This window comes from Lucilia sericata, unplaced genomic scaffold, assembly GCF_015586225.1.
Source record: "Lucilia sericata isolate MDLA Ls3-8-SP2 unplaced genomic scaffold, ASM1558622v1 Contig001121F_arrow, whole genome shotgun sequence".
Classification (NCBI taxonomy): Eukaryota; Metazoa; Arthropoda; class Insecta; order Diptera; family Calliphoridae; genus Lucilia; species Lucilia sericata.
This window is the reverse complement of record NW_023995093.1, coordinates 50,001-74,786: the sequence shown is the minus strand read 5'-3', so window position 1 is coordinate 74,786 and position 24,786 is coordinate 50,001. Positions and strand designations below refer to the sequence as shown.

Genomic DNA, 24,786 nt, shown 5'->3' with positions numbered 1-24,786 from the left:
ATAACAAATCAAACTAAATTTTCTAAATAAAGCTTTCTAATGAAATGCTTTGTAACCAAAGAGCTTTGTATTTAAAAAAATCGAATAAGAAAAGCTCAATATATAAACTTAAAAAACAGCTTTTTATTAAAAAGCTTTCTCTAGAAAAACCATTTTATAAAGCTTTTTAATAAAAAAGCCTTTTTATAAAGCTTTTTAATAAAAAAGCCTTTTTATAAAGCTTTTTAATAAAAAAAAACATCTTATCGAACAAACAATAAAGCTTTTTATCAATAAGTTTTGTGTCAAAAAAAAAAAAAAACTTTTCTGTATTTTATAAAAAAGCTTTCTTTAGAGCTTTTTCTGAAATACCATTCTTTCAGAACCCTTTAACAAAATACATTTTCAAAATAAAGCTTTCTATTGAAAAACTTTGTATGCAAAAAGATTTCTATGCACAAAATTCTAACAAAAAAGCTTTAAACAAAAAAAACTTTTTATAACAAAAAAGGTTTCTTAAAGTTTTATCAAACAAAACTTTGAATAGAAAAACTGTTTGTTGAAGCTTTATATTAAAAATTTCTGAATTAAAGCTTTATATAAAAAAACTTTTAAAATAAAAGCTTTATATAAAAAAGCTTCTTATATAAAAAGCTTATTAAATATAAATAGTATATAAAAAAGCTTGCTAAATAAAAGCTTTACATAAAAAGCTTTCAAAATCAAAGCTTTATATAAAAAATCTTTCTAAATAAAAGTTTTATAAAAAAGCTTTATATAAAAATAATTTCTATATAAAAGCTTTATAAAATAAGCTTTATAATAAAGCTTTCCAAATAAAGGCTTTATACAAAAAAGTTTTATAAATAAAAGCTTTATGCAAAAAAGCTTTATATAAAAACGCTTTCTATAGCTTTCTTTGGAAAAGCTTTCTATAGCTTTCTTTAGAAAAGCTCTACATAAGGAAGCTTTCCACACAAAAGTTTTATATAAAAATGCCTTTATTAGAAAAACTTTATATGGAAAGGCTTATTTTGAAAATCATTTCTAAAAAAGCTTTGTAACAAAAAGAGTTACATAAAAAGCTTTTCTATAGAAGTTCTTTTTTAGAAACTAATTAATAAAAATTATTTTTATTAAAATAGCATTTTATCGATGGATTTTTTAAAAATAACATTTTTAAACTAAAGCTTTCTGTCGATAAGCTTTGTTTCCTTAAAACTTTCTATAAAAGTAAGGTTTTCACCTTTTTATCAAAAAGCTTTCTAGTGAAAAACATAACATTAAATAACTTCTTATTCAAAATTTGCCCAGAGAGAAAGCTCTATTTAAAAAACTTATGTCGAAAAGCTTTTTTATTAAAAGAGCTTTCTACCGAAATCCTTTTTAATAGTAAAATATTTCTACTGAAAAAGAATTTATTACAAAAGCTTTCTATTATTTTAAGATTGTAACGAACAACTTTTGTATCGATAAGATTTCTAATAAAGAATATTAAAAGTATTTTGTATAAAAAAGCCTTCTACTATTATTTATTAAAAAAGTTTTTTAAAGAACAGATTATTTTCGACATTTTCTGTTCAAAAAATTATATTTATTAGAAAAAGTTTTCTATAGAAGAAGCTTTCTACTGAAACAGTTTTGATTATAAATGTTTTCTATCGAGCTTTTAAGCAATATAGGACTTTCAAAAGGCTTCTTATCAAACACATTAAAAACATGGTAACTGTTGAAATGCTTTGTGTATAAAAAGCTTTCTATTGAAAAAAAGAGCTTTTATCAAAAACCCGTTTAAATAAGAAGATTTATTTAAAAAACTATATGAAAAACAATTTGTTTCAAAACTGATTTTTTTGAAAAGCATATTAAAAAAGCTTTTTATCAAAAAGCTTTATATCGTAAAATTGTATAAAATCTTAAATTTTACTGTTTCAATGAATTTTCTTTTTTTATTTTTTTTTATTAAATTTTAAGCCTTTTATCAAACAAACAAAATCTCTTTAAGAACATTAAGTTTTCCTTTAGATTGAACTCAAACATTCCATGAATTTAAATTATTTAAATTAAAAAAACAAAAATTCATAATCTTATTGCATGCTTAAACAAATTATAACAATTTTCTACTGTAGTGTAGTTGTTGTTGTGGTTGTTATTATTACAATTATTGCCTTTAATGATTTTTCTAAGAAAAAAAAAACAATTGCAGCTTTTTTAATATTAAAGAAAATTAAGCATACTTTTAGGCAGGCAAGCTTAAATCTATTAGATTTTAAATTAGCGGCACGACAGAGAAGGTTTCAAAATAAATTTTAAGAGTGAAAGAGATTTTTAAAGGAAATTTCTTTCAAGACCTAGTTTTTTTTACAGTGTAGGGTATAATCTTTAATATGCTTGTTGGTTTAATTTTGTTGTATTTGAATAACTAGGTCTGTGTGTATTTTTGCATATAAAACAAACTTAATATATGTATAAACCAAAAGAATTTTGATAAGGATTTCTTTTTTTGTTGTTGTGTTTGTTTTTGCAATGAAAATTATTAAATGAAATGCAAGATATAAAGAAAATTTATACATTTAAATATTTTCTTCTTATTGTGTTGTGTTGTATTGCTTTGCTTTAACGAGTAAAAGCATTTAATCGATAAAAGGAATAGCATACTTTTAGGAGCAATAAGAATAATAGATTTATTTAGCAGAATATACATTCAGTTGTAATTCAGGTCTGAGTTGGGGAACAACTCTCGCGTCATCGTTTTTATTTCTTAAGGACGGTCAGGCTTGTGCTTGTTGCTGGGCTTTCGACAGAATTACTTCTCACCCCGCACTAATTTAATGCACTACTTCGTATAACTATTCTAAGTTATGCGTTGTCTTCATTAAACGCGTGCTTTCGTTTTACCTCAGAGTGAGGTTATGTAATTAACTGGTGGAGACCATAAAATACTCACGATATAACTTGGTGGAGACCATTTAAACTCAAATATTTACTGGTGGAGACCATTAAAACTCTAAAACTTTTTTCTGGTGGAGACCATTAATACTTTTGATGAAATTAAGTCCGGATGCTCCAACTTCCTATATGAAGGTATAGGTCGGTTGGTGGGGTTTTCTCTGGACATACGTGTGATAACCTGGCAATATGAGTGCTTAATGTACCGCCATCCTAATTAAAACCCGAAAAAAAACCCTACAGACTGCCGGATAAGTTTAGTGTCTTCCAAGATCTTAACTATTTGAATCTACAGACTGCAAAGTATTGGGTAATCATGTAGCGGTCGAACTGCCAATATAAGTTTTGAAACTTGACCCACAAGAAAGGAATAGTTGGGGAAAATCATCCGTTTATTGTTGTTTTTGATGTAACAGTTCGATTATGGCCGATAGTTCTTTCCTGGGGAAGAAACTTTCGAATGATACAGCTGTCGCTGAATTAAGAATCTTTGGCCGTGTTAGACTCCGAGTCGTTCCGGAGAAAAGATCTTAAGGGTTATTCTTTGAAAGCTTCCACGAAATTATCAGTCGGAATCTTACTGCTAAGAGCTTTCATTTGTAAGTGGGAAAGTAATCTATCGGACTATTGAAGGATAAGAGGAGATGCGAGGAAACTTTGCCACTGTCCTTAAGTACAGATTTATATTGTGAAACAGCTGTGGGTATTGCAGCATTCAAGAGCCACAGTCTACTAGGCTTGATCAGGAGAATCAATAATTTATTTGGTTGGTTTTTATAGTTTCAGATTCCCTTATTCTTTCCCTTGCTTGTCACTGTTCTAGGGTGCGGAATATCAGGTTGAAATAACGAACAGGGAGATATGTATTGTGCGAAACAACAGTCGCATTCTAATAGTTTATATCAACAGAATCAGGAATCGACTGGACTTTATAGACATATTCAAACCTATCTATCTATCTATTTATCTATCTATCTATCTATCTATCTATCTATCTATCTATCTATCTATCTATCTATCTATCTATCTATCTATCTATCTATCTATCTATCTATCTATCTATCTATCTATCTATCTATCTATCTATTATCTATCTATCTATCTATCTATCTATCTATCTATCTATCTATCTATCTATCTATCTATCTATCTATCTATCTATCTATCTATCTATCTATCTATCTATCTATCTATCTATCTATCTATCTATCTATCTATCTATCTATCTATCTATCTATCTATCTATCTATCTATCTATCTATCTATCTATCTATCTATCTATCTATCTATCTATCTTATCTATCTATCTATCTATCTATCTATCTATCTATCTATCTATCTATCTATCTATCTATCTATCTATCTATCTATCTATCTATCTATCTATCTATCTATCTATCTATCTATCTATCTATCTATCTATCTATCTATCTATATAAAATAGACATTCAAGTGTTCCTATTCAGTTTTAAAGCTAACCGATTCTATCTATCATTCACACTAGATTACATAATATAATATTCAAAAAATTTCTTCTTTTATAAGAAAATTCCCATAAATTCATTATTTATATACAATTATTAATAATTTTCATTATTTGTAAAACATTTAAAAAAAAATTCGCTAAAATTATAAATTTGAATAAACTTTAAATTTAAAGAAATCTCAAGAATTTCCCTTTATATTTCAAACTAATACTCTGTTTAACAAAGTTTCCACTTTTCAACAAAAGTAAACAAAACATTTTTTAAATAATTTAACAAAAAAAAACATTAAAAATATGTATTAACCAAAAAAAGTATAAAAACAAAATAAATACCTTTGTCTATAACCATTATAACCATAGGGTGCATATGTAACGTTTCTTATATTTTGTCCATACATAGTTAATTAATTAGTTTTTCTTAAAATTATAAAAAAAAAAAAGAAAAAAGAAATTTTGATTAAATTTGGAATAAAATTTCAAAAAAAAAACGCTAAAATAAATAAAAACATAAAAAAATAATCTGGCAACTAGCAAACGATCAGAGATTTGACAAAAAACAATAGAAAAAATTAAACCGGTAGAAAGAAAAGAACAAAAGACACAAAAGGGGGAAGTAGTAGAACAAACAAAATAGAAGATAAAAATATGGCACAGGAATATAGAAAAATAAGAACAAAATAATATTTTTAAATAAAATGTAAATTAAATTAACTAAAAACTAAACAAAATTGCAAAAAAAAAAATTAAGCAAACACACATTCACACACTCTCTTAAGCAAACTCTCTCATACAATTTCAATGTTTTTTTTTTGCTCTTTTTTTTTTGTTAATTTTTTTTGCATTTTAGGCCTCTTTTTTTCAAAGGCTTTTTATTATCACACTACCTTTGTTGTATTCCACTTTATAGCAACAAAAAAACGTGTTAATTACTTTATTTTCACAAAAAATCCATAAATTTTCTTAAACTTATTAAATTATTGCTGGGAAAATTGATTTATTTTTAAGCATTTTCCTTTTTTTTGCCACCCTCGCTGTTACAATTCATACATATACTAACACCACCACTAGCACAGTTAGAAAAAAAAATTATACTTTTTTTGCTTCCCCCTTTTAAACACAAAATTCTTTTTCGTTTTTGCAATTTCTTAACAGAATTATATACGCAAAATTATCAATTTTAAAATACACACCAAAAAAAATTAGCAGCTTAATTACTGTTTAAATTACACTGCCCCTCTTTGGAAGTGCAGTTTGTAACAAAATAGAAAAATTTCTGTTAAAACTTTATCTTTTTTTTGTTTATTATTTTTTCACTAAACAAATTTGTTGTTTAATTAAGCCGTTTTCTAAGAGGGGATAAACTCGCGCGTGCCAAGCGAAAAATGGTACTGAAAAATGGCATGAAAATAAACTGGCATTAGCAGCAGGGTTAACTAGAAAAGGTAGTAAAAACCCATAAAAGAGAAAAGCAAAAAAGTAGTAAAATCTAAAAAAAAAAACTGAACAAAACTTTCTAAAATAATCAAAACAAATATATTTATAAATTAACAATTATATAAAAATTAACAATTTATTTATTAAATAGGGTTTTTTAATTATTAAAAACCCAAATAAACAAATACTATTTTAAGCAATTGTGTTTTCTTTTATTACTCTTATTGGTATAGAAAGGGACAACTATAGATAAACATTCACAAATAATAACAAAACAAAGTTGCCACTGCAAAACCAATTAAAAGAAAAGTTACCATATGTTATTGTTTGCATTCAACAGAAATATAGTTGCCATTTCCACTAGAATAAAAATAAAATAGGGGAATAAAAACGTTAAAACTGAAAAATTTAAAAAATTTGTTATTCAAAAAGAAATATTTATTTATATAAATTTCTGTATTTAGAGAAAATAATAAATATTCATATGTAAAAGAACTTCAAACTAATTCCAGTTCAATTCTATTTTAGTTCTAAGTCAATTCTAATTCTAATGAATTTAATTCAACTTTTATTTTAGTTCTGTACCAGTTCTGTTCTAGCTCGGTTCTAGTTCAGTTATCAGTTCTAGTTCTGTTCTAGTTTAGTTCTAGCTCTGTTCTAGTTCTGTTCTAGTTCTGTTCTAGTTCTGTTCTAGTTCTGTTCTAGTTCTGTTCTAGTTCTGTTCTAGTTCTGTTCTAGTTCTATTCTAGTTCGATTCTAGTTCTGTTCTAGTTTAGTTCTAGCTCGGTTCTAGTTCAGTTATCAGTTCTAGTTCTGTTCTAGTTCTGTTCTGTTCTAGTTCTATTCTAGTTCGATTCTAGTTCTGTTCCAGTTTAGTTCTAGCTCGGTTCTAGTTCAGTTATCAGTTCTAGTTCTGTTCTAGTTCTGTTCTAGTTCTGTTCTAGTTCTGTTCTAGTTCTGTTCTACTTCTGTTCTAGTTCTGTTCTAGTTCTGTTCTAGTTCTATTCTAGTTCGATTCTAGTTCTGTTCTAGTTTAGTTCTAGCTCTGTTCTAGTTCCGTTCTAATTCAGTTCTAGTTCAGTTCTAGTTCTGTTCTAGTTCTGTTCTAGTTCTGTTCTAGTTCTGTTCTAGTTCTGTTCTAGTTCTGTTCTAGTTCTGTTCTAGTTCTGTTCTAGTTCTGTTCTAGTTCAAGTTCTGTTCTAATTCTGTTCTAGTTCTGTTCTAGTTCTGTTCTAGTTCTGTTCTAGTTCTGTTCTAGTTCTGTTCTAGTTCTGTTCTAGTTCTGTTCTATTTCTGTTCTAGTTCTGTTCTAGTTCTGTTCTAATTCTGTTCTAGTTCTGTTCTAGTTCTGTTCTATTTCAGTTCTAGTTCTGTTCTAGTTCTGTTCTAGTTCTATTCTAGTTCTGTTCTATTTCTGTTTAAGTTCTGTTCTAGTTCTGTTCTAGTTCTGTTCTAGTTCTGTTCTAGTTCTGTTCTAGTTCTGTTCTAGTTCTGTTCTAGTACTGTTCTAGTTCTGTTCTAGTTCTGTTCTATTTCAGTTCTAGTTCTGTTCTAATTCTGTTCTAGTTCTGTTCTAGTTCTGTTCTAGTTCTGTTTTAGTTCTGTTCTAGTTTTGTTCTTGTTCCAGTTCTGTTCTTGTTCTAGTTCTGTTCTAGTTCTGTTCTAGTTCTGTTCTAGTTCTGTTCTAGTTCTGTTCTAGTTCTGTTCTAGTTCTGTTCTAGTTCTGTTCTAGTTCTTTTCTAGTTCTGTTCTAGTTCTGTTCTAGTTCTGTTCTAGTTCTGTTCTAGTTCTGTTCTAGTTCTGTTCTAGTTCTGTTCTAGTTCTGTTCTAGTTCTGTTCTAGTTCTGTTCTAGTTCTGTTCTAGTTCTGTTCTAGTTCTAGTTCTGTTCTAGTTCTGTTCTAGTTCTGTTCTAGTTCTGTTCTAGTTCTGTTCTAGTTCTGTTCTAGTTCTGTTCTAGTTCTATTCTAGTTCTGTTCTAGTTTTGTTCTAGTTCTGTTCTAGTTCTGTTCTAGTTAAGTTCTCTTCTAGTTCTGTTCTAGTTTAATACTAGTTCTAATCTATTTCAATTCAAAATCTATTCTAGTTTAGTTCTAGTTAAGTTTTAGTTCACCCAATATTGGACCAAATGTATATTTTAACAAGTTTTAATTTTTACAAAATATTTATTTATCAATTCCTTATTTCCACATAAACCTATTAAACCATCTCTCCCTCTTGGGGATCTACATAATTACGCGGTCGTAGACCCAAATTTACACCACTCTTCGATCTCAGTATAATGCGCATTGTCGGTTGAACCTCTTCACCCAAAGGCAGCAATTCAAAATGTCTGATAACTTTGATTAATATGGTGCGCATTTCTAGTTGAGCAAACTTTTGTCCAATGCAATTGCGTGGTCCAGCACTAAAGGGAATATTGCTGAAAGCATTTACACGATCATTATTCATCTGATGACGTTCGGGAAGAAAACGTAAGGGATCCTCAAAGACCGCAGGATCACGCAAAATTTCCCACAATAAAATAATAATATTGGCATTAGCTGGTAGGGAGTAGTTGTCTGAAATATAGACAAATTAAAAAAAAGAATAGTTTGATTTGGCAACCACTTACCCACTTTCAAATCATTCTTTAAAATACGTCCTATGGCTAATATCGGGGGATATAATCTTAGTGACTCCTTGATGACACAATTTAAATAGTTCAATTCCTGCAGATCTTTATAGGTTATGTTATGTTTTAATTGATCTCCAAAATATGCTCTTAATTCGAGAAAAAGTTTCTGCTGAACCTCGGGGTGGCGCGAGAGGGCATAGAGACAAAATGAGGTGGCTGAAGTGGTGGTGTCATGGCCCTCAAACATAAAGGTATTGACTTCATCTCGTATTTGTTTGTCCGTTAAGGTTTCACCCTCTACCGTCGACTGCAGGAGAACATCTAATAGAGCCATACGTTTCTTTAGGCCTAAATCATGGGGATCAATGTTCAAGTCTTTGTTTTGATGTTGATCTTTCAAAAGAGATTTTTGTCTTTCGGCTATAATTTTCTCCGTAAAATCATGTAATATTTTGATATTTTTTTGTTGGGAATGATAGGTGTTGGGGGCCAATAGACGTAAGGTTGGTATATAGGCATATTGGGGTCTAATAAAACGTATGCCCATAATGTCAGTGACTCTGAAAAGAGAGAAATATCAAAATATCAAGATCATAGACAAATCTTTAAACTTACTCTATAATGGCTTTAACCATATCCGATTTTACATCCAATTGAGCGTTTATTGTCACACCCATGGCGGTTTCTTGAAAGTAACAAAAATACAGATTCCATCTCTCAATATTCTTCTTAAATCCCTTTTCATTACTCACCTGCTATTATATCCATGGTCAATAAACCCACATAATCATACATATTCACCACTCTCTGGCCGTCAGCCACTGTCTTAAGTTTCTCTATAAAAACATCTGTCTGACGATCGAAAACCTCTATAAATTGTTCCAAAATCTTAAAGTGAAATGTGGGCGTTATAATTTTACGCATTTTATGCCAAATTTTGCCACTACTCAATAATAAACCATTGCCCAACCATACGCTAAGCATTCTATATAAGAAATGTTTTTCCAAGTGTTCCTGGCTGCTTAGCACTGCCTCCACTATGCGATGATCGACGGTAACTACGGATAATAAACCCATAATGCGAGCGCCGAATGTTTTGCCAAAGCGACTCACAAATTGAGGCCATTTTATATAGAAGTCTGTTAAAATAAAAAGATATTATTTAAATTCTCATAACTACATACATACATATATATCGATATTTCAAAACTTACTATCTGGTGTTATGGTAGATAGGACCAATATACTACCCAGTAGGGGCAACTTTGATACTAATGGTATATTGATTAAATTTCGGGTGGCATGTTTGCGTGCTAAGACATCGGCTATACATATTAAAGCTAGCAATAATAATATTTCTAGGAACATTGCATTTGTTCAGTTATCTGGAACTGAAAAAGAGAATAGTAAAAGATTGGAATCCAAACTGTAGACTAAAGTCCCGTCTATACTGTAGTCGGGGCTATAGTATAGACTACAGTCGGGACTATAGTATAGACTATCTTCGGGACTATAGTATAGACTATAGTCGGGACTATAGTATAGACAATAGTCGGGACTATAGTATAGACAATAGTCGGGACTATAGTATAGGCAATAGTCGGGACTATATTATATACAATAGTCGGGACTATAGTATAGACAATAGTCGGGATTATAGTATATACTATAGACGGAACTATAGTATAGACTATAGTCGGGACTATAGTATAGAATATAGTCGGGACTATAGTATAGACTATAATCGGGACTATAGCACAGACTACAGTGGGGACTATAGTATAGACTATAGTCGGGACTATAGTATAAACTATAGTCGGGACTATAGTATAGACTATAGTCGGGACTATAGTATAGAATATAGTCGGGACTATAGTATAGACTATAATCGGGACTATTGTATAGACTATAGTGGGGACTATAGTATAGACTATAGTGGGGACTATAGTATAGAATATAGTCTGGACTATAGTATAGACCATAGTCAGGAATAAAGTCGGAACTATAGATATATATATAGACTATAGTCGGAACTATAGTATAGGCTATTGTCGGAACTATAGTATAGACTACAGTTGGAGCTATAGTATAGACTATAGTCGGGACTATAGTACAAACTATAGTTGGGACTATAGTATAGACTATAGTCTGGACTATAGTATAGACATGATTTTGTTAAATAATAAAACCAAACGTCATCACTAATTGTTTCTTTAATAGGTAAAGTCTTCAACGTGTTTTTATTAAAAATGTTGCTAGCAACATGTTTCCTTAAAAGCACAAATTGACAGTAAACTTTTGTATACCATTGATTAAAAGAAGTTTGTCAACTTTTTATCAACACATTTGTAAATGTTTGAAATTATTTGTAATGTAAATAATTTTTAATATACATTTTTATTTATTTTCATTATACCTTTTAAATTCTAACACATCTGGTTTTATCGATAAATATGTATATGCCAACTAATGAAAATAATGAACAATTTTACGTTAATAAATATTGTGTAAAACAAATATAGAATTAAACAAAATTATTTGGTATTTGTGGAAACCGATCAGATTTTTAAACACACAAAATTAATTAAAATAAAGTTGTTGATTTTTGTTAAATTTCAAATTAGAGATGAGTGGGTCAAGGTTGTTTAGAAAATGTTATTCTGTACATTCTATACCCTACACTATTATAGTTCGTTTGTTGAAAAGCATAGTGTAGCCTAAAGTCTGGACAATATTGCAGAACAAATTCTGGACTATAATCTGAACAATAGTGCAGACTATTGTCTAAATTATAGTGTGGACAATGGTTTAGACTATAGTCTGTACTATAATATAGAATATAGTCAGGGCAATAGTATAGAATACAGTATAGACTATAGTGTGGACTATAGTATAGATTTTACTCTGGACTATAGTATAGACTATAGTATTGATTATAGTATAGACTATAGTCTAGAATTAAGCATAGACTGTGGTCTGGACTAAAGTATAATATAGACTATATTCTGAACTATAGTATAGATTATAGTCTGGACTACAGTCTAGACTATAGTATAGACTATAGTCTGGACTGTAGTATAAACTATAGTCTGGACTATAGTATAGACTATAGTATAGACTATAGTATAGACCGAAGTCTGGACTATAGTATATACAATAGTATAGACTATAGTCTGTACTATAGTCTTTAACTTTAATTAATATCTGCTTTTACAACCAATTTTTAATAATTAAATCCATTTCCTTCGATTAGATTAATATAAAACTTTGAACCCAACTGTCTTTTGCAATTATCTGTAAAATTATTCTTTTAAAGACGATATCACGTTTCAAAAACTATTTTCTTTGTTTTAAAACTATTTTAAACAAAATGCATTCGATCGTTTTTTATACTACTCATGCATTGACATTTACACTAGTAGTTTGCTATTATTTAATTGATAATATTTTTTTTATAAAACAGAATACTTTGCTATAGAAAAATATTCAAATTATATAAAATTTACAATTTTGTTTTTATGAATTTGACTTTTAATTTCGTTTGTTTAGTAATATTTTCTTTAAAATTGTTTGTTGTAACTAACATGTTTCGATTTTTCTTTTATTTTTCCACAACAACAAATACTATATAATTGTTTTTTTATTATTATTTACCGTTAAAGTAATGTAACACACAACTTATTGTTGTAATAGTTGTAAGAACACTAAACAAAATAAAATTGCACATAACGGCAAAATGTAAAAACACAAACAGAGAGCAGAATAAAAACAAACCAGAAGGAGAGAGATAAACTAGTGCATTGTTGCTAGAAATGTATGGGTATTTTCTTAATGTAAAATGATTTGCATAACAAACAGAATTGCAGCGTCACAGCAACGGCTATTTCTTTTACAAATGCCGTAATATGGAATATACATTTTTTGTAAAATAAACCTGCCATTTCTAAGCATCTACAATGTTTAGTATAAAATTCTGCTTGCGAAACACCTTTCGATTTTGAAGGCACTCTATGAAAGGAAGAGTTAACATTTAAAGTAGGGCACCTTCGACATGTTCTGTTATTGAAAACTTACATTTTTATACCCTACACCACTTTAGTGGGAAGGGTATATTGGGTTTGTGCTGATGTTTGTAACGCACAATAATATTGGTCCTATACCCACCTTAAAGTATACCAATCGGCTCAGAATCATTTTCTGAGTCGATTTAGCTATGTCCGTCCGTCTGTCCGTCCGTCCATGTAAACCTTGTAATCAAACTACAGGTCGCAATTTTGAAGATAATTCAATGAAATTTGGTACATGATCTTCTATTGTCCCAGTGACGAAGCCTATTGAAAATGGTTAAGATCGGTCCATTATTTCACCTAGCCCCCATACAACTGAACCCCCCAATAGGGCTTGTAATCCTTGTAATCAAACTACAGGTCGCAATTTTGAAGATAATTCAATTAAATTTGGTACATGATATTTTATTGTCCCAGGGACGAAGCTTATTGAAAATGGTTAACATCGGTCCATTATTTCACCTAGCCCCCAAACAACTGAACCCCTAGAATAGGGCTTTTAAAACTTGTAATCAAACTACAGGTCGCAATTTTAGAGATAGATAGAGATAGGCGTAGATGAAGCCTGTTGAAAATGGTTTACATCGGTCCATTATTTCACCTAGCCCCCATACAACTGAACCCCTAGAATAGGGCTTTTAAAACTTGTAATCAAACTACAGGTCGCAATTTTGGAGATAATTCAATGAAATTTGACACATGCTCGTTTATGGTACCGTAGACAAAGTATATTGAAAATGGTTAACAGCGGTCCATTATTTCACCTAGCCTCCATACGACTGAACCCCCCGAATAGGGCTTTTAAACTTTGTAATCATACTACAGGTCGCAATTTTGGAGATAATTCAATGAAATTTGGCACATGATCTTTGATGGTACAGTAGGCGAAGCCTATTGAAAATGGTTACCATCGGTCCATTATTTCACCTAGGCCCCATACAACTGAACCCCCGAATAGGGATTTTAAAACTTGTAATCAAACTACAGATCGCAATTTTGGAGATAATTCAATGAAATTTGGCACAAATGGCACGACAAAAAGCTGCAATAACCAAGTTGTATACAAGACTTGATGACCCATAATAGGTTCTCATATGACCCTAGCCCCTATAAAAAGCCCCCATCAAAATTTCACTTAAATGTCCACAATTTTATTCCACAATAAACGGCTTAAGTATGTATATCTAAGGCAAGGTACAATTCAACTTAAATGCTTTATTATGGCGACTAAATCACATTATATTTTTGTCAAAGGTGTAGGGTATTATATGGTCGGCCTCGTCCGACTATAATTTCTTACTTGTTTATTTTCATTTTAAAATCCTAGACTATTTTAAGTTATTTGCATGAGCTAATATTAATTACTTGAATCTCGCCAGATACCTATATCTTGTAACAAATTTATAAATCAGGACTTTATTTTGGTCCAATTTGTCTAATATTTATTTGGATGTCAAACCACAATTAATTGATAGAATTCATACAAGTGTTCAATACTAGTTTTGATCAGTGTATTCGGTTACTAACACGCAATTGTTAGTTTTAGATTCCGTAATATTTTAAAATTTACATTTGACGTTGGTGTTTAACATTAAAAGGCAATTAAAACATTTACTAACTACTTATGTAAATAAAATCTGCTAAAGTTCACCCAAATAATATAGTTTCACGTTATAAAAATTATCATAAACTACTGAACCAGCCTGATGGATAAAGATGGAAAATATAGTTTCGACTATTCACTAAACTATAGACAATTTATAGACTGGATCTCTCGTCTTGTCTAGAATTTAGCCTTTACTAAACCAGACTACAGTTTGACTATGGGCTAGGCTATAGTCTGAGCTATAAACTAAACTATAGACTGGACTAGAGACTAAACTATAGTCTGGACTATAGACTAAACTATAGTCTGGACTACAGACTAAACTATAGTCTGGACTACAGACTAATCTATAGTCTGGACTACAGACTAAACTATATTCTGTACTATAGACTAAAGTAGACGAGACTTAAGACTAGACTGTAGACTACACTATAGACTATACTAATGATTACAATATAGACTGGACTATAAACTAGACTATAGACTAGAATATATACCATACTATAAGGTAGACTATAGACCATACTATAAACTAGACTATAGACTAGAATATATACCATACTATAAGGTAGACTATAGACCAGATTATAGACTATATTATAGACTAGACTATAGTTTAGACTATAGACTAGACTATAGACTAGACTATAGGCTAGACTATAGACTAGACTATAGACTAGACTAGACTATGGTATAATACGGTCTGTATTAAAGTCTAGATTATACTAGAATATACCTAGTTATACCTGGAATATAACTAGACTAGATAGACTAGACTATAGACTAGACTATAGACTAGACTATAGACTAGACTATAGACTAGACTATAGACTAGACTATAGACTAGACTATAGACTAGACTATAGACTAGACTATAGACTAGATAGACTAGACTATAGACTAGACTATAGACTAGACTATAGACTAGACTATAGACTAGACTATAGACTAGACTATAGACTAGACTATAGACTAGACTATAGACTAGACTATAGACTAGACTATAGACTAGACTATAGACTAGACTATAGACTAGACTATAGACTAGACTATAGACTAGACTATAGACTAGACTATAGACTAGACTATAGACTAGACTATAGACTAGACTATAGACTAGACTATAGACTAGACTATAGACTAGACTATAGACTAGACTATAGACTAGACTATAGACTAGACTATAGACTAGACTATGACTAGACTAGACTAGACTAGACTAGACTATAGACTAGACTATAGACTAGACTATAGACTAGACTATAGACTAGAACTATAGACTAGACTATAGACTAGACTATAGACTAGACTTAGACTAGACTATAGACTAGACTATAGACTAGACTATAGACTAGACTATAGACTAGACTATAGACGAGACTATAGACTAGACTATAGACTAGACTATAGACTAGACTATAGACTAGACTATAGACTAGACTATAGACTAGACTATAGACTAGACTATAGACTAGACTATAGACTAGACTATAGACTAGACTATAGACTAGACTATAGACTAGACTATAGACTAGACTATAGACTAGACTATAGACTAGACTATAGACTAGACTATAGACTAGACTATAGACTAGACTATAGACTAGACTATAGACTAGACTAGACTATGGTATAATACGGTCTGTATTAAAGTCTAGATTATACTAGAATATACCTAGTTATACCTGGGATATAACTAGATTATATTTATTATAGATAAAATCATTCTAGATATGATTTTGGTTAGAATTTTTACAATTATATTAATTTTCATTAGTTTTTACAAAAATATAATTTATTTTGAAGAAAATTAAACACAAATACAATTTAATAAATAATAAAAGTTAACGTCTAAGTCTCATTAATATTGCCTGGGTTTCAATCCCATATGATTGCCATTAGCCGAGCGTAAAATTAAATTCATCATGGGCCTTACTTCCGGTCCCAGTGGTAACAATTCAAAATGTCTTAAAATTTTACTAATTGTGCTTTTCATTTCCAAAATGGCAAATTTTTGACCAATACAATTACGCGGTCCGGCCGAGAACGGTATATAGGCATAAGGATTAATCTTATTAATACTATCGTCGAGAAAACGTTCCGGTTTAAAAGCATCAGGATCGGGGAAATATAAAGGATCACGTAGTGTTACATAAATGCCCACGGTGTAATTAGTGCCAGCGGGTATCTTTTTACCACGTATATCGACATCTTCAGTAAAATAACGTCCGATTATGGGTACTGGAGGATATAAACGTAAAGATTCTTTTATAACACATTCCAAATATTTCAATTCCCCCAGATCACGCAATGTCACGGGGCGTTCTTTATCGTTGCCTAATACGTCCACAATTTCTTCGAATATCTTCTGTTGTACTTCCGGATGTCGGGAGATTAAATATAAAGCAAAAGAAATGCCACTAGTGGTGGTATCGTGGCCCTCAAACATGAAAGTGTCAACTTCCTCACGTATGTCCTCATTACTTAGGGGCACACCATCTATGTTGGACTGTAGTAAAACATCTAGCAAAGCCATGCGTTTCTTTTGACCAAATTCATTCTCCTCCGGTATGGGAGAGTTTTTCTGGAGGCTCTTTTCTAAAGTTTGTCGTCTTTCCATAATAATATTTTCGGTAAAATCATGCATTATCTTAATACTGGCATTCAAACGTTTATAATCCTGGGCTGCAGTTAAACGGAAAATCCAATTAATGCGATGCCATACATTAATAAAACGACGGGCGATTATATTGGTGACTCTAATAAGATTAATAAATTATTAAAAAATTAAAAATAAAATCACTTAATAAAACTTACGCGGTCACTGCCTGAACATAAGGAAAATCGGGATTGTTTTGGGCATTAATCTTAACACCCATGGCCGTTTCTGGAATTCGGAAAAAATCTTTAAGTTTTACTAAATTTAAATTTTTACAGTTACCTACCCGCTATTATATCCAAAGCCGTTAGACATATTACCGGAAATATATTTATGGCCGTTTTACCATCTGCTTTCTCATACAACTTCTTGACCATAACCGCACTTTGTTGATCGAATATTTCCACAAATTGTTCTAAAATCTTAAAGTGAAAAGTGGGCGTTATAATCTTACGTCGGGAATGCCATTTTTTGCCCGTACTCATTAGTAGACCAGTGCCCAACCATTGATGTAATAGTTCATAGAGATTATTTTTCGTTATATGTTGAGGAGAGCTTAAGATCACTTCAACATCATCGGGATCGGATGAGAAGACAGCTAGCTGTTGTAGAATCCAAACGCGATAAAGTTTACCGAATTTTCGTTTGTTGTTGGTAATGAATTCCATGATTTCTGCAAGGAAATAAAACAAATATTACTGATTTGGAAGTAGTAAACTGAAAAGTCGGCTTTGAACCAATTCTGAAAACTTTACAAAAACAGATCGAGAATCTGTCCTTCGCAGGATTTAGACGATTTTCAAGGTAAAAGATCGGTTCTAGACAAAAATCTGTCGATCGCCGGCTCCAGAAGATTTTCTACATAAAAATCTATCTATCGCCGGCGCCAGAAGATTTTTTATATATAAATGTATTTATCGCCGGCTCTAGAAGATTTTCTATATAAAAAATCTATCTATCGCCGGCTCTACATGATTTTCAATATAAAAATCTATCTACCGCCCGATGCAGAAGTATCTATCGACAAAAATCTTGTCTACAGCTGGCTCTGGATGTTTATCTAAACAAAAATCTGTCTACTATATAGTCTTGACTTTTAACCAGACTGTAATCTTGACTATAGACTATACTAAAGTCTTAACTGTAGACCAGGTTATAGTATTCACTATGCCTCAGATTATAGCCTTGGCTATAGACTAGACTATAATCTTGGCTATAGACTAGACTATAATCTTAGCTATAGACTAGACTATAATCTTGACTATAGTCTTGACTATAAACTAGACTATAGTCTTGACTATAGACTAGACTATAGTCTTGACTATAGACTAGACTATAGTCTTAGCTATAGACTAGACTATAGTCTTGATTATAGACTAGACTATAGGCTTGACTATAGACTAGACTATAGTCTTGACTATAGACTAGACAATAGTCTTGACTATAGACTAGACTATAGTCTTGACTATAGACTAGACTATAGTCTTGACTATAGACTAGACTATAATCTTGACTATAGACTAGAATATAGTCTTGACTATAGACTAGACTATAGTCTTCATTATAGACTAGACTATAGATTAGACTATAGTCTTGACTATATAGACTAGACTATAGTCTTGACTGTAGACTAGACTATAGTCTTGACTATAGAATAGACTATAAAATAGACTATAGTCTTGACTGTAGAATAGAATAAAGTCTTGTCTATAGAATAGACTATAGTATTGACTATAGAATATACTATAGTCTTGAATATAGAATATACTATAGTCTCGACTATAGAATAGACTAAAGTTTTGGCTATAAAATAGACTATAGTTTTTACTATAGAATAGACTATAGTCCTGACTATAGAATAGACTATAGTCTTGACTATAGAATAGACTATAGTCTTGACTATAGAATAGACTATAGTCTTGACTATAGAATAGACTATAGTCTTGACTATAGAATAGACTATAGTCTTGACTATAGAATAGACTATAGTCTTGACTATAGACTAGATTATAGTCGTAACTATAGTCTTGACTATAGACTAATCTATAGCCTTGATTATTGACTAACCTATAGTCTTGACTATAGAATAGACTATAGTCTTAACTATAGAATAGACTATAGTCTTGACTATAGAATGGACCATAGTCTTGACTATGGAATAGACTATTGTAGAAAAATATAAATAGCTCATTTCTAAAATATATTAATTAAGCTCCAACAATAATTAGAGCCTAGCAGGTAAATGTTAATAATTGCAAACATTAATGATTATAATTATCTAGATTATTTTTTTTTAATTATTTATAATCCATTTGAAAAACTGATTAAAAATGACAATTCAGTTTTAATATTTTTTCAAACAAAAGCTGAAAATTTTTTCAAATAACTGAAACACGCAAAGTTTAACAAGTTCAAGGTCAGAAAAATGCTCTTTTTGACAACTATATTTTCAGCTAAAACTTTATTTACCTTCCGGACTTTGACCGCGATACATTAAAACATTACCCAAAATCGGTAAAGTTTTCGGGCCCGGCATATAGCTTAACATATCATTGCGTCTTTTTTTCGACAAATAATCCCATAAGAGTAACAGAGTTATTAAAACTATTAAAATTTCTATAAACATTTTGCAGAATAAACTCAAATAATTTTAAAATACAACCACTTTTCTCGGAGTTTATAAAAATACTGCTAAATATTTCTATTATTTGTACTATTCCCAACAAAAGAATTATGGATTTGTTATCAAAAATATACTAAATGATAAGACGTTGATTCTGGGGGTATTATGGGGGGTATATTTGGAAATAAACATATAAACAAAAACACTCTCTTAGTCCGCTCTAATTACTACTTAAGAGAGTTAAAATATACTTATTTATTATGTTTCCCTGTAAATAACCCAATTTTCTACTTAAACGGGTATTTATCAGATACTTCCCTCAGCTCCAAACTATAGCTGAAGTAATTACTTGTATGGAACTCTTAATGCCACAATAAAAGCTCTCTACTTATTGGGAAAAAACTCGTCTCTTTTCCAACATCTTTACTTTGAGAAGAGTATATCATTCTAGCATCATGACCTTCATTAAAATGAAATTAACAGTGAAACCTGATTAAAGAGTACCAACACGATCACTAACATTTATTTTTTATATAAAGCTTTTCCGAAACCGTTTTCCTTTGATAATATGATATAAAGCAAAATAGTTAAATATTTGTTCTTTAAATCCGTAAGTAACTACTGTTCATAGGTTCCACTGTTGATGCCGTGAGAGAGTTACAGAGAGAGATGGACCAAATATTAACATAAACAATTTTATTTATGAACTTCTGCTCTATATCTATTAGAACATTGGTAAACAGGTTGTATAATTTTAGATACAGATACATATAAAGTTTGCATTTGCAGTTTAAGATGTTTAAGGGAAAATGGGGAAGACTTAATACTTCGTTAATCCATTCTAGAGTATAAGGGAATTCGATGGACATATTCTTCTTTACGAAAATTTTAAGAACTTTGCCACAGACAGATTTACATGTAGTCTATAGTCTGGACTACAGAACAGTCTATAGTCTGGACTATATAACAGTCTGCAGTCTGGACCATAGAACAGTATATACTCTAAACTATAGAACAGTATATATTCTGGACTATAGAATAGTCTATATTTTGGACTATAGAATAGTCTATATTTTGGACTATAGAATAGTCTATATTTTGGACTATAGAATAGTCTATATTTTGGACTATAGAATAGTCTATATTTTGGACTATAGAATAGTCTATAGTCTGGACTATAGAATAGTCTATAGTCTGGACTATAGAATAGTCTATAGACTGAACTATAGAATAGTCTATAGTCTGGACTATAGAATAGTCTATAGTCTGGACTATAGAATAGTTTATAGTCTGGACTATAGAATAATCTATAGTCTGGACTATAGAATAGTCTATAGTCTGGACTATAGAATAGTCTATAATCTGGACTATAGAGTAGTCTATAGTCTGGACTATAGAATAGTCTGGACTATAGAATAGTCCATAGTCTGGACTATAGAATAGTCCATAGTCTGGACTATAGAATAGTCTATAGTGGACTATAGAATAGTCTATAGTCTGGACTATAGAATAGTCTATAGTCTGGACTATAGAATAGTCTATAGTCTGGACTATGGAATAGTCTATAGTCTGGACTATAGAATAGTCTATAGTCTGGACTATATAATACTCTATAGTCTGGACTATAGAATAGTCTATAGTCTTGACTACAGAATAATCTACAGTCTGGACTATAGAATGGTCTATAGTCTGGACTATAGAATCGTCTATAGTCTCGACTATAGAATCGTCTATAGTCTGGACTATAGAATAGTCTATAGTCTGGACTATATAACAGTCTGCAGTCTGGACCATAGAACAATACTTACTCTAAACTATAACAGTATATATTCTGGACTATAGAATAGTCTATATTTTGGACTATAGAATAGTCTATATTTTGGACTATAGAATAGTCTATATTTTGGACTATAGACTAGTCTATAGTCTGGACTATGGAATAGTCTATAGTCTGGACTATGGAATAGTCTATAGTCTGGACTATAGAATAGTCTATAGTCTTGACTACAGAATAGTCTATAGTCTGGACTTTAGAATAGTCTATAGTCTGGTCTATAGAATAGTCTCTAGTCTGGACTATAGAATAGTCTATAGTCTGGACTATAGAATAGTCTATAGTCTGGACTATAGAATACTCTATAGTCTGGAATATAGAATAGTCTATTTTCTGGACTATAGAATAGTCTATAGTCTGGACTATAGACTACTCTATAGTCTGGACTATAGAATAGTCTATAGTCTTGACTAAAGAATAATCTACAGTCTGGACTATAGAATGGTCTATAGTCTCGACTATAGAATCGTCTATAGTCTGGACTATAGAATAGTCTATAATCTGAACTATAGAAAAGTCTTTAATGTGGACTATAGAATAGTCTATAGCATGGACTATAGAACAGTCTATAGTCTGGACTATAGAACTGTCTATAGTCTGAACTATAGAACAGTATATAGTCTGAACTACAGAAGAGTCTATAGTCTGGACTAAAAACATTCTATAGTCCCAACTATATAGTCTATAGTTAGTTGATCTTTTTTGATGTTCTCTATAAGAAATCTTCTGCAGTTGGGTATGGACTGATTTCTTTACATAATATATTCTATAACCTGAGCTAGGAGATTCTGAAATAAATTAAATAACAAATTTATGTTAGAAATTTTAATTTCTAGTCTATATTTTGGACTATAGAATAGTCTATATTTTGGACTATAGAATATTCTATAGTCTGGACTATGGAATAGTCTATAGTCTGAACTATAGAATAGTCTTTAGTAGAATAATCTACAGTCTGGACTATAGAATGGTCTATAGTCTCGACTATAGAATCGTCTATAGTCTCGACTATAGAATCGTCTATAGTCTGGACTATAGAATAGTCTATAGTCTGGACTATATAACAGTCTGCAGTCTGGACCATAGAACAATACTTACTCTAAACTATAACAGTATATATTCTGGACTATAGAATAGTCTATATTTTGGACTATAGACTAGTCTATAGTCTGGACTATGGAATAGTCTATAGTCTGGACTATGGAATAGTCTATAGTCTTGACTGCAGAATAGTCTATAGTCTGGACTATAGATTAGTCTATAGTCTGGACTTTAGAATAGTCTATAGTCTGGACTATAGAATAGTCTATAGTCTGGACTATAGAATAGTCTATAGTCTGGACTATAGAATAGTCTATAGTCTGGACTTTAGAATAGTCTATAGTCTGGACTATAGAATAGTATACTCTATAGTCTGGACTATAGAATAGTCTATTTTCTGGACTATAGAATAGTCTATAGTCTGGACTATAGAATACTCTATAGTCTGGACTATAGAATAGTCTATAGTCTTGACTATAGAATAATCTGCAGTCTGGACTATAGAATGGTCTATAGTCTCGACTATAGAATCGTCAATAGTCTGGACTATAGAATAGTCTATAATCTGAACTATAGAAAAGTCTTTAATCTGGACTATAGAATAGTCTATAGCATGGACTATAGAACAGTCTACAGTCTGGACTATAGAACTGTCTATAGTCTGGATAGTCTATAGTCTGAACTATAGAACAGTCTATAGTCTGAACTACAGAAGAGTCTATAGTCTGGACTATATCTTTACATAATATATCCAATAACCTGAGCTAGGAGATTCTGAAATAAATTAAATAACAAATTTATGTTAGAAATTTTAATTTGCATAACAATTTTAATCTACAATTAGTTTTCTATTCAACGACTCATATATAATACAAAAAAATACTATTCATATACTCGCTTCTTCAAGCCCATTTGTACACCAGTTTTAGAACGTAAGATCAAACTTAGAAGCGGTACTACCTCCGGTCCAACAGGCAACAATTCATAATGACGTAAAATTTTACTTATAACACTTTTCATTTCCAACATGGCATATTTTTGACCAATACAATTGCGCGGTCCAGCACTAAAGGGTGTATAAGCAAATGGATAAATATCCTCTGCATTTTCGGAAGAAAAACGTTCAGGTTTAAAATCGTTGGGATCTTGGAAATAGTCTGGGTCACGTAAGACCACAAATAGGGGAACATTCAAATGACAATCACCGGGTATAACAAAGCCATCTAGAGGAAGAAGAAGATCAATTTTAATATATAATCGTTTAATATTATTTTTTTTTACTTACTGAGATCAGTATCCTCTTTAAAATATCTGCCTATAATGGGTACTGGTGGATATAATCTCATGGATTCCTTTAAAACACAATCCATATAGCGCAGATTCTGCAGTTGTCTATACGAAGCCGCCTGATCTTTATCATCTCCTATAACTTCTCTTATTTCAGCAAATAGTTTCTTTTGTACCTCCGGGTGTCGAGAAATAACATATAAAGCAAACGAGGTGCCAGAAGTGGTGGTATCATGTCCCTCGAACATAAATGTTTCCACTTCTTCACGTATATCCTCATTGCTTAAAGGTTTACCATCTACCGTGGCCTGTAGTAGAATATCAAGAAGAGCCATATGCTTTTTACCTCCTATGGCTAGATCTTCTTCGGTTTCTGGCGATTTTTGGGAGTCTGAATTTTTGAGTATGTTTTCTAAAGTGTCTCTCCGTTTTTCAATAACATCTTTGGTAAAATTTTGCATAAGATTTATATGTTTTATCATGTTTTGATAGACATGAGGAGCAAAGAGCTTAAACATGCCATCTGTTCGCCAGTGGGGTTTACGTAGACGAGTTGAGATGATTTCGGTGACGCTGAAAGGAAGACAGAACATTGCTTATTAGTGATTTAAAACAAAATTGAAAGATCCGCAGACCGAAATGTCTACCTACGGCTATAGAACATCTTCTATACTGAAATATATTTATCACCAGCTCCCTGACAGATCTCCTCTCTATCTATCTATCTATCTATCTATCTATCTATCTATCTATCTATCTATCTATCTATCTATCTATCTATCTATCTATCTATCTATCTATCTATCTATCTATCTATCTATCTATTCTATCTATCTATCTATCTATCTATCTATCTATCTATCTATCTATCTATCTATCTATCTATCTATCTATCTATCTATCTATCTATCTATCTATCTATCTATCTATCTATCTATCTATCTATCTATCTATCTATCTATCTATCTATCTATCTATCTATCTATCTATCTATCTATCTATCTATCTATCTATCTATCTATCTATCTATCTATCTATCTATCTATCTATCTATCTATCTATCTATCTATCTATCTATCTATCTATCTATCTATCTATCTATCTATTATCTATTCTATCTATCTATCTATCTATCTATCTATCTATCTATCTATCTATCTATCTATCTATCTATCTATCTATCTATCTATCTATCTATCTATCTAT

At 30.8% G+C, this 24,786-nt stretch overlaps 2 protein-coding genes and 1 long non-coding RNA gene across 4 annotated transcripts in view; all 3 read right to left on the bottom strand.

The window, feature by feature from the left end:
- The window catches only part of LOC119610127, an 86,302-nt gene extending 80,504 nt beyond the window's left edge, over positions 1 to 5,798 (bottom strand). Inside the window, exons 1-2 of the long non-coding RNA XR_005231976.1 lie at positions 5,605 to 5,798; positions 4,748 to 4,831 (exon numbers count right to left, since the gene is read on the bottom strand). This is a non-coding gene — a long non-coding RNA (uncharacterized LOC119610127). The remainder of the gene's footprint in view (positions 1 to 4,747; positions 4,832 to 5,604) is intronic.
- A 2,191-nt stretch (positions 5,799 to 7,989) lies between these two features.
- LOC119610125 overlaps positions 7,990 to 24,786 on the bottom strand; it is a 19,180-nt gene continuing 2,383 nt past the window's right edge. The window contains exons 3-14 of the mRNA XM_037965228.1: positions 23,579 to 24,153; positions 23,177 to 23,516; positions 23,053 to 23,057; positions 19,265 to 19,411; positions 17,082 to 17,468; positions 16,954 to 17,023; positions 16,008 to 16,895; positions 9,678 to 9,838; positions 9,216 to 9,602; positions 9,079 to 9,148; positions 8,461 to 9,023; positions 7,990 to 8,407 (exon numbers count right to left, since the gene is read on the bottom strand). Of these exons, the coding sequence (XP_037821156.1) occupies positions 8,046 to 8,407; positions 8,461 to 9,023; positions 9,079 to 9,148; positions 9,216 to 9,602; positions 9,678 to 9,838; positions 16,008 to 16,895; positions 16,954 to 17,023; positions 17,082 to 17,468; positions 19,265 to 19,411; positions 23,053 to 23,057; positions 23,177 to 23,516; positions 23,579 to 24,153 (3,955 nt within the window). The 3' untranslated portion in view covers positions 7,990 to 8,045. The remainder of the gene's footprint in view (positions 8,408 to 8,460; positions 9,024 to 9,078; positions 9,149 to 9,215; positions 9,603 to 9,677; positions 9,839 to 16,007; positions 16,896 to 16,953; positions 17,024 to 17,081; positions 17,469 to 19,264; positions 19,412 to 23,052; positions 23,058 to 23,176; positions 23,517 to 23,578; positions 24,154 to 24,786) is intronic.
- On the bottom strand, positions 15,799 to 19,493 carry LOC119610122 (cytochrome P450 4d2-like). Of its 2 annotated transcripts, none has more exons than XM_037965224.1 (4): positions 19,265 to 19,493; positions 17,082 to 17,468; positions 16,954 to 17,023; positions 15,799 to 16,895 (listed from the first exon to the last, which is right to left on the bottom strand). In XM_037965224.1, the coding sequence occupies exons 1-4, from the start codon at positions 19,419 to 19,421 to the stop codon at positions 15,998 to 16,000; spliced, it is 1,512 nt and encodes a 503-aa protein (XP_037821152.1). In that variant the 5' UTR covers positions 19,422 to 19,493; the 3' UTR covers positions 15,799 to 15,997. The 2 variants fall into 2 exon arrangements, with proteins under 2 accessions (XP_037821152.1, XP_037821153.1); XM_037965225.1 differs by lacking the exon at positions 19,265 to 19,493 and adding an exon at positions 17,795 to 17,997.

Excerpts from the sequence above, each read along its gene's own strand:
- LOC119610122 (XM_037965224.1), bottom strand. The coding sequence starts at position 19,421 with ATGTTTATAGAAATTTTAATAGTTTTAATAACTCTGTTACTCTTATGG. Across the intron at positions 17,469-19,264 it reads TCGCGGTCAAAGTCCGGAAG|AAATCATGGAATTCATTACC; the intron begins GTAAATAAAGTT and ends ATTTCCTTGCAG. Across the intron at positions 17,024-17,081 it reads GGCTTTGGATATAATAGCGG|AAACGGCCATGGGTGTTAAG; the intron begins GTAGGTAACTGT and ends TCCGAATTCCAG.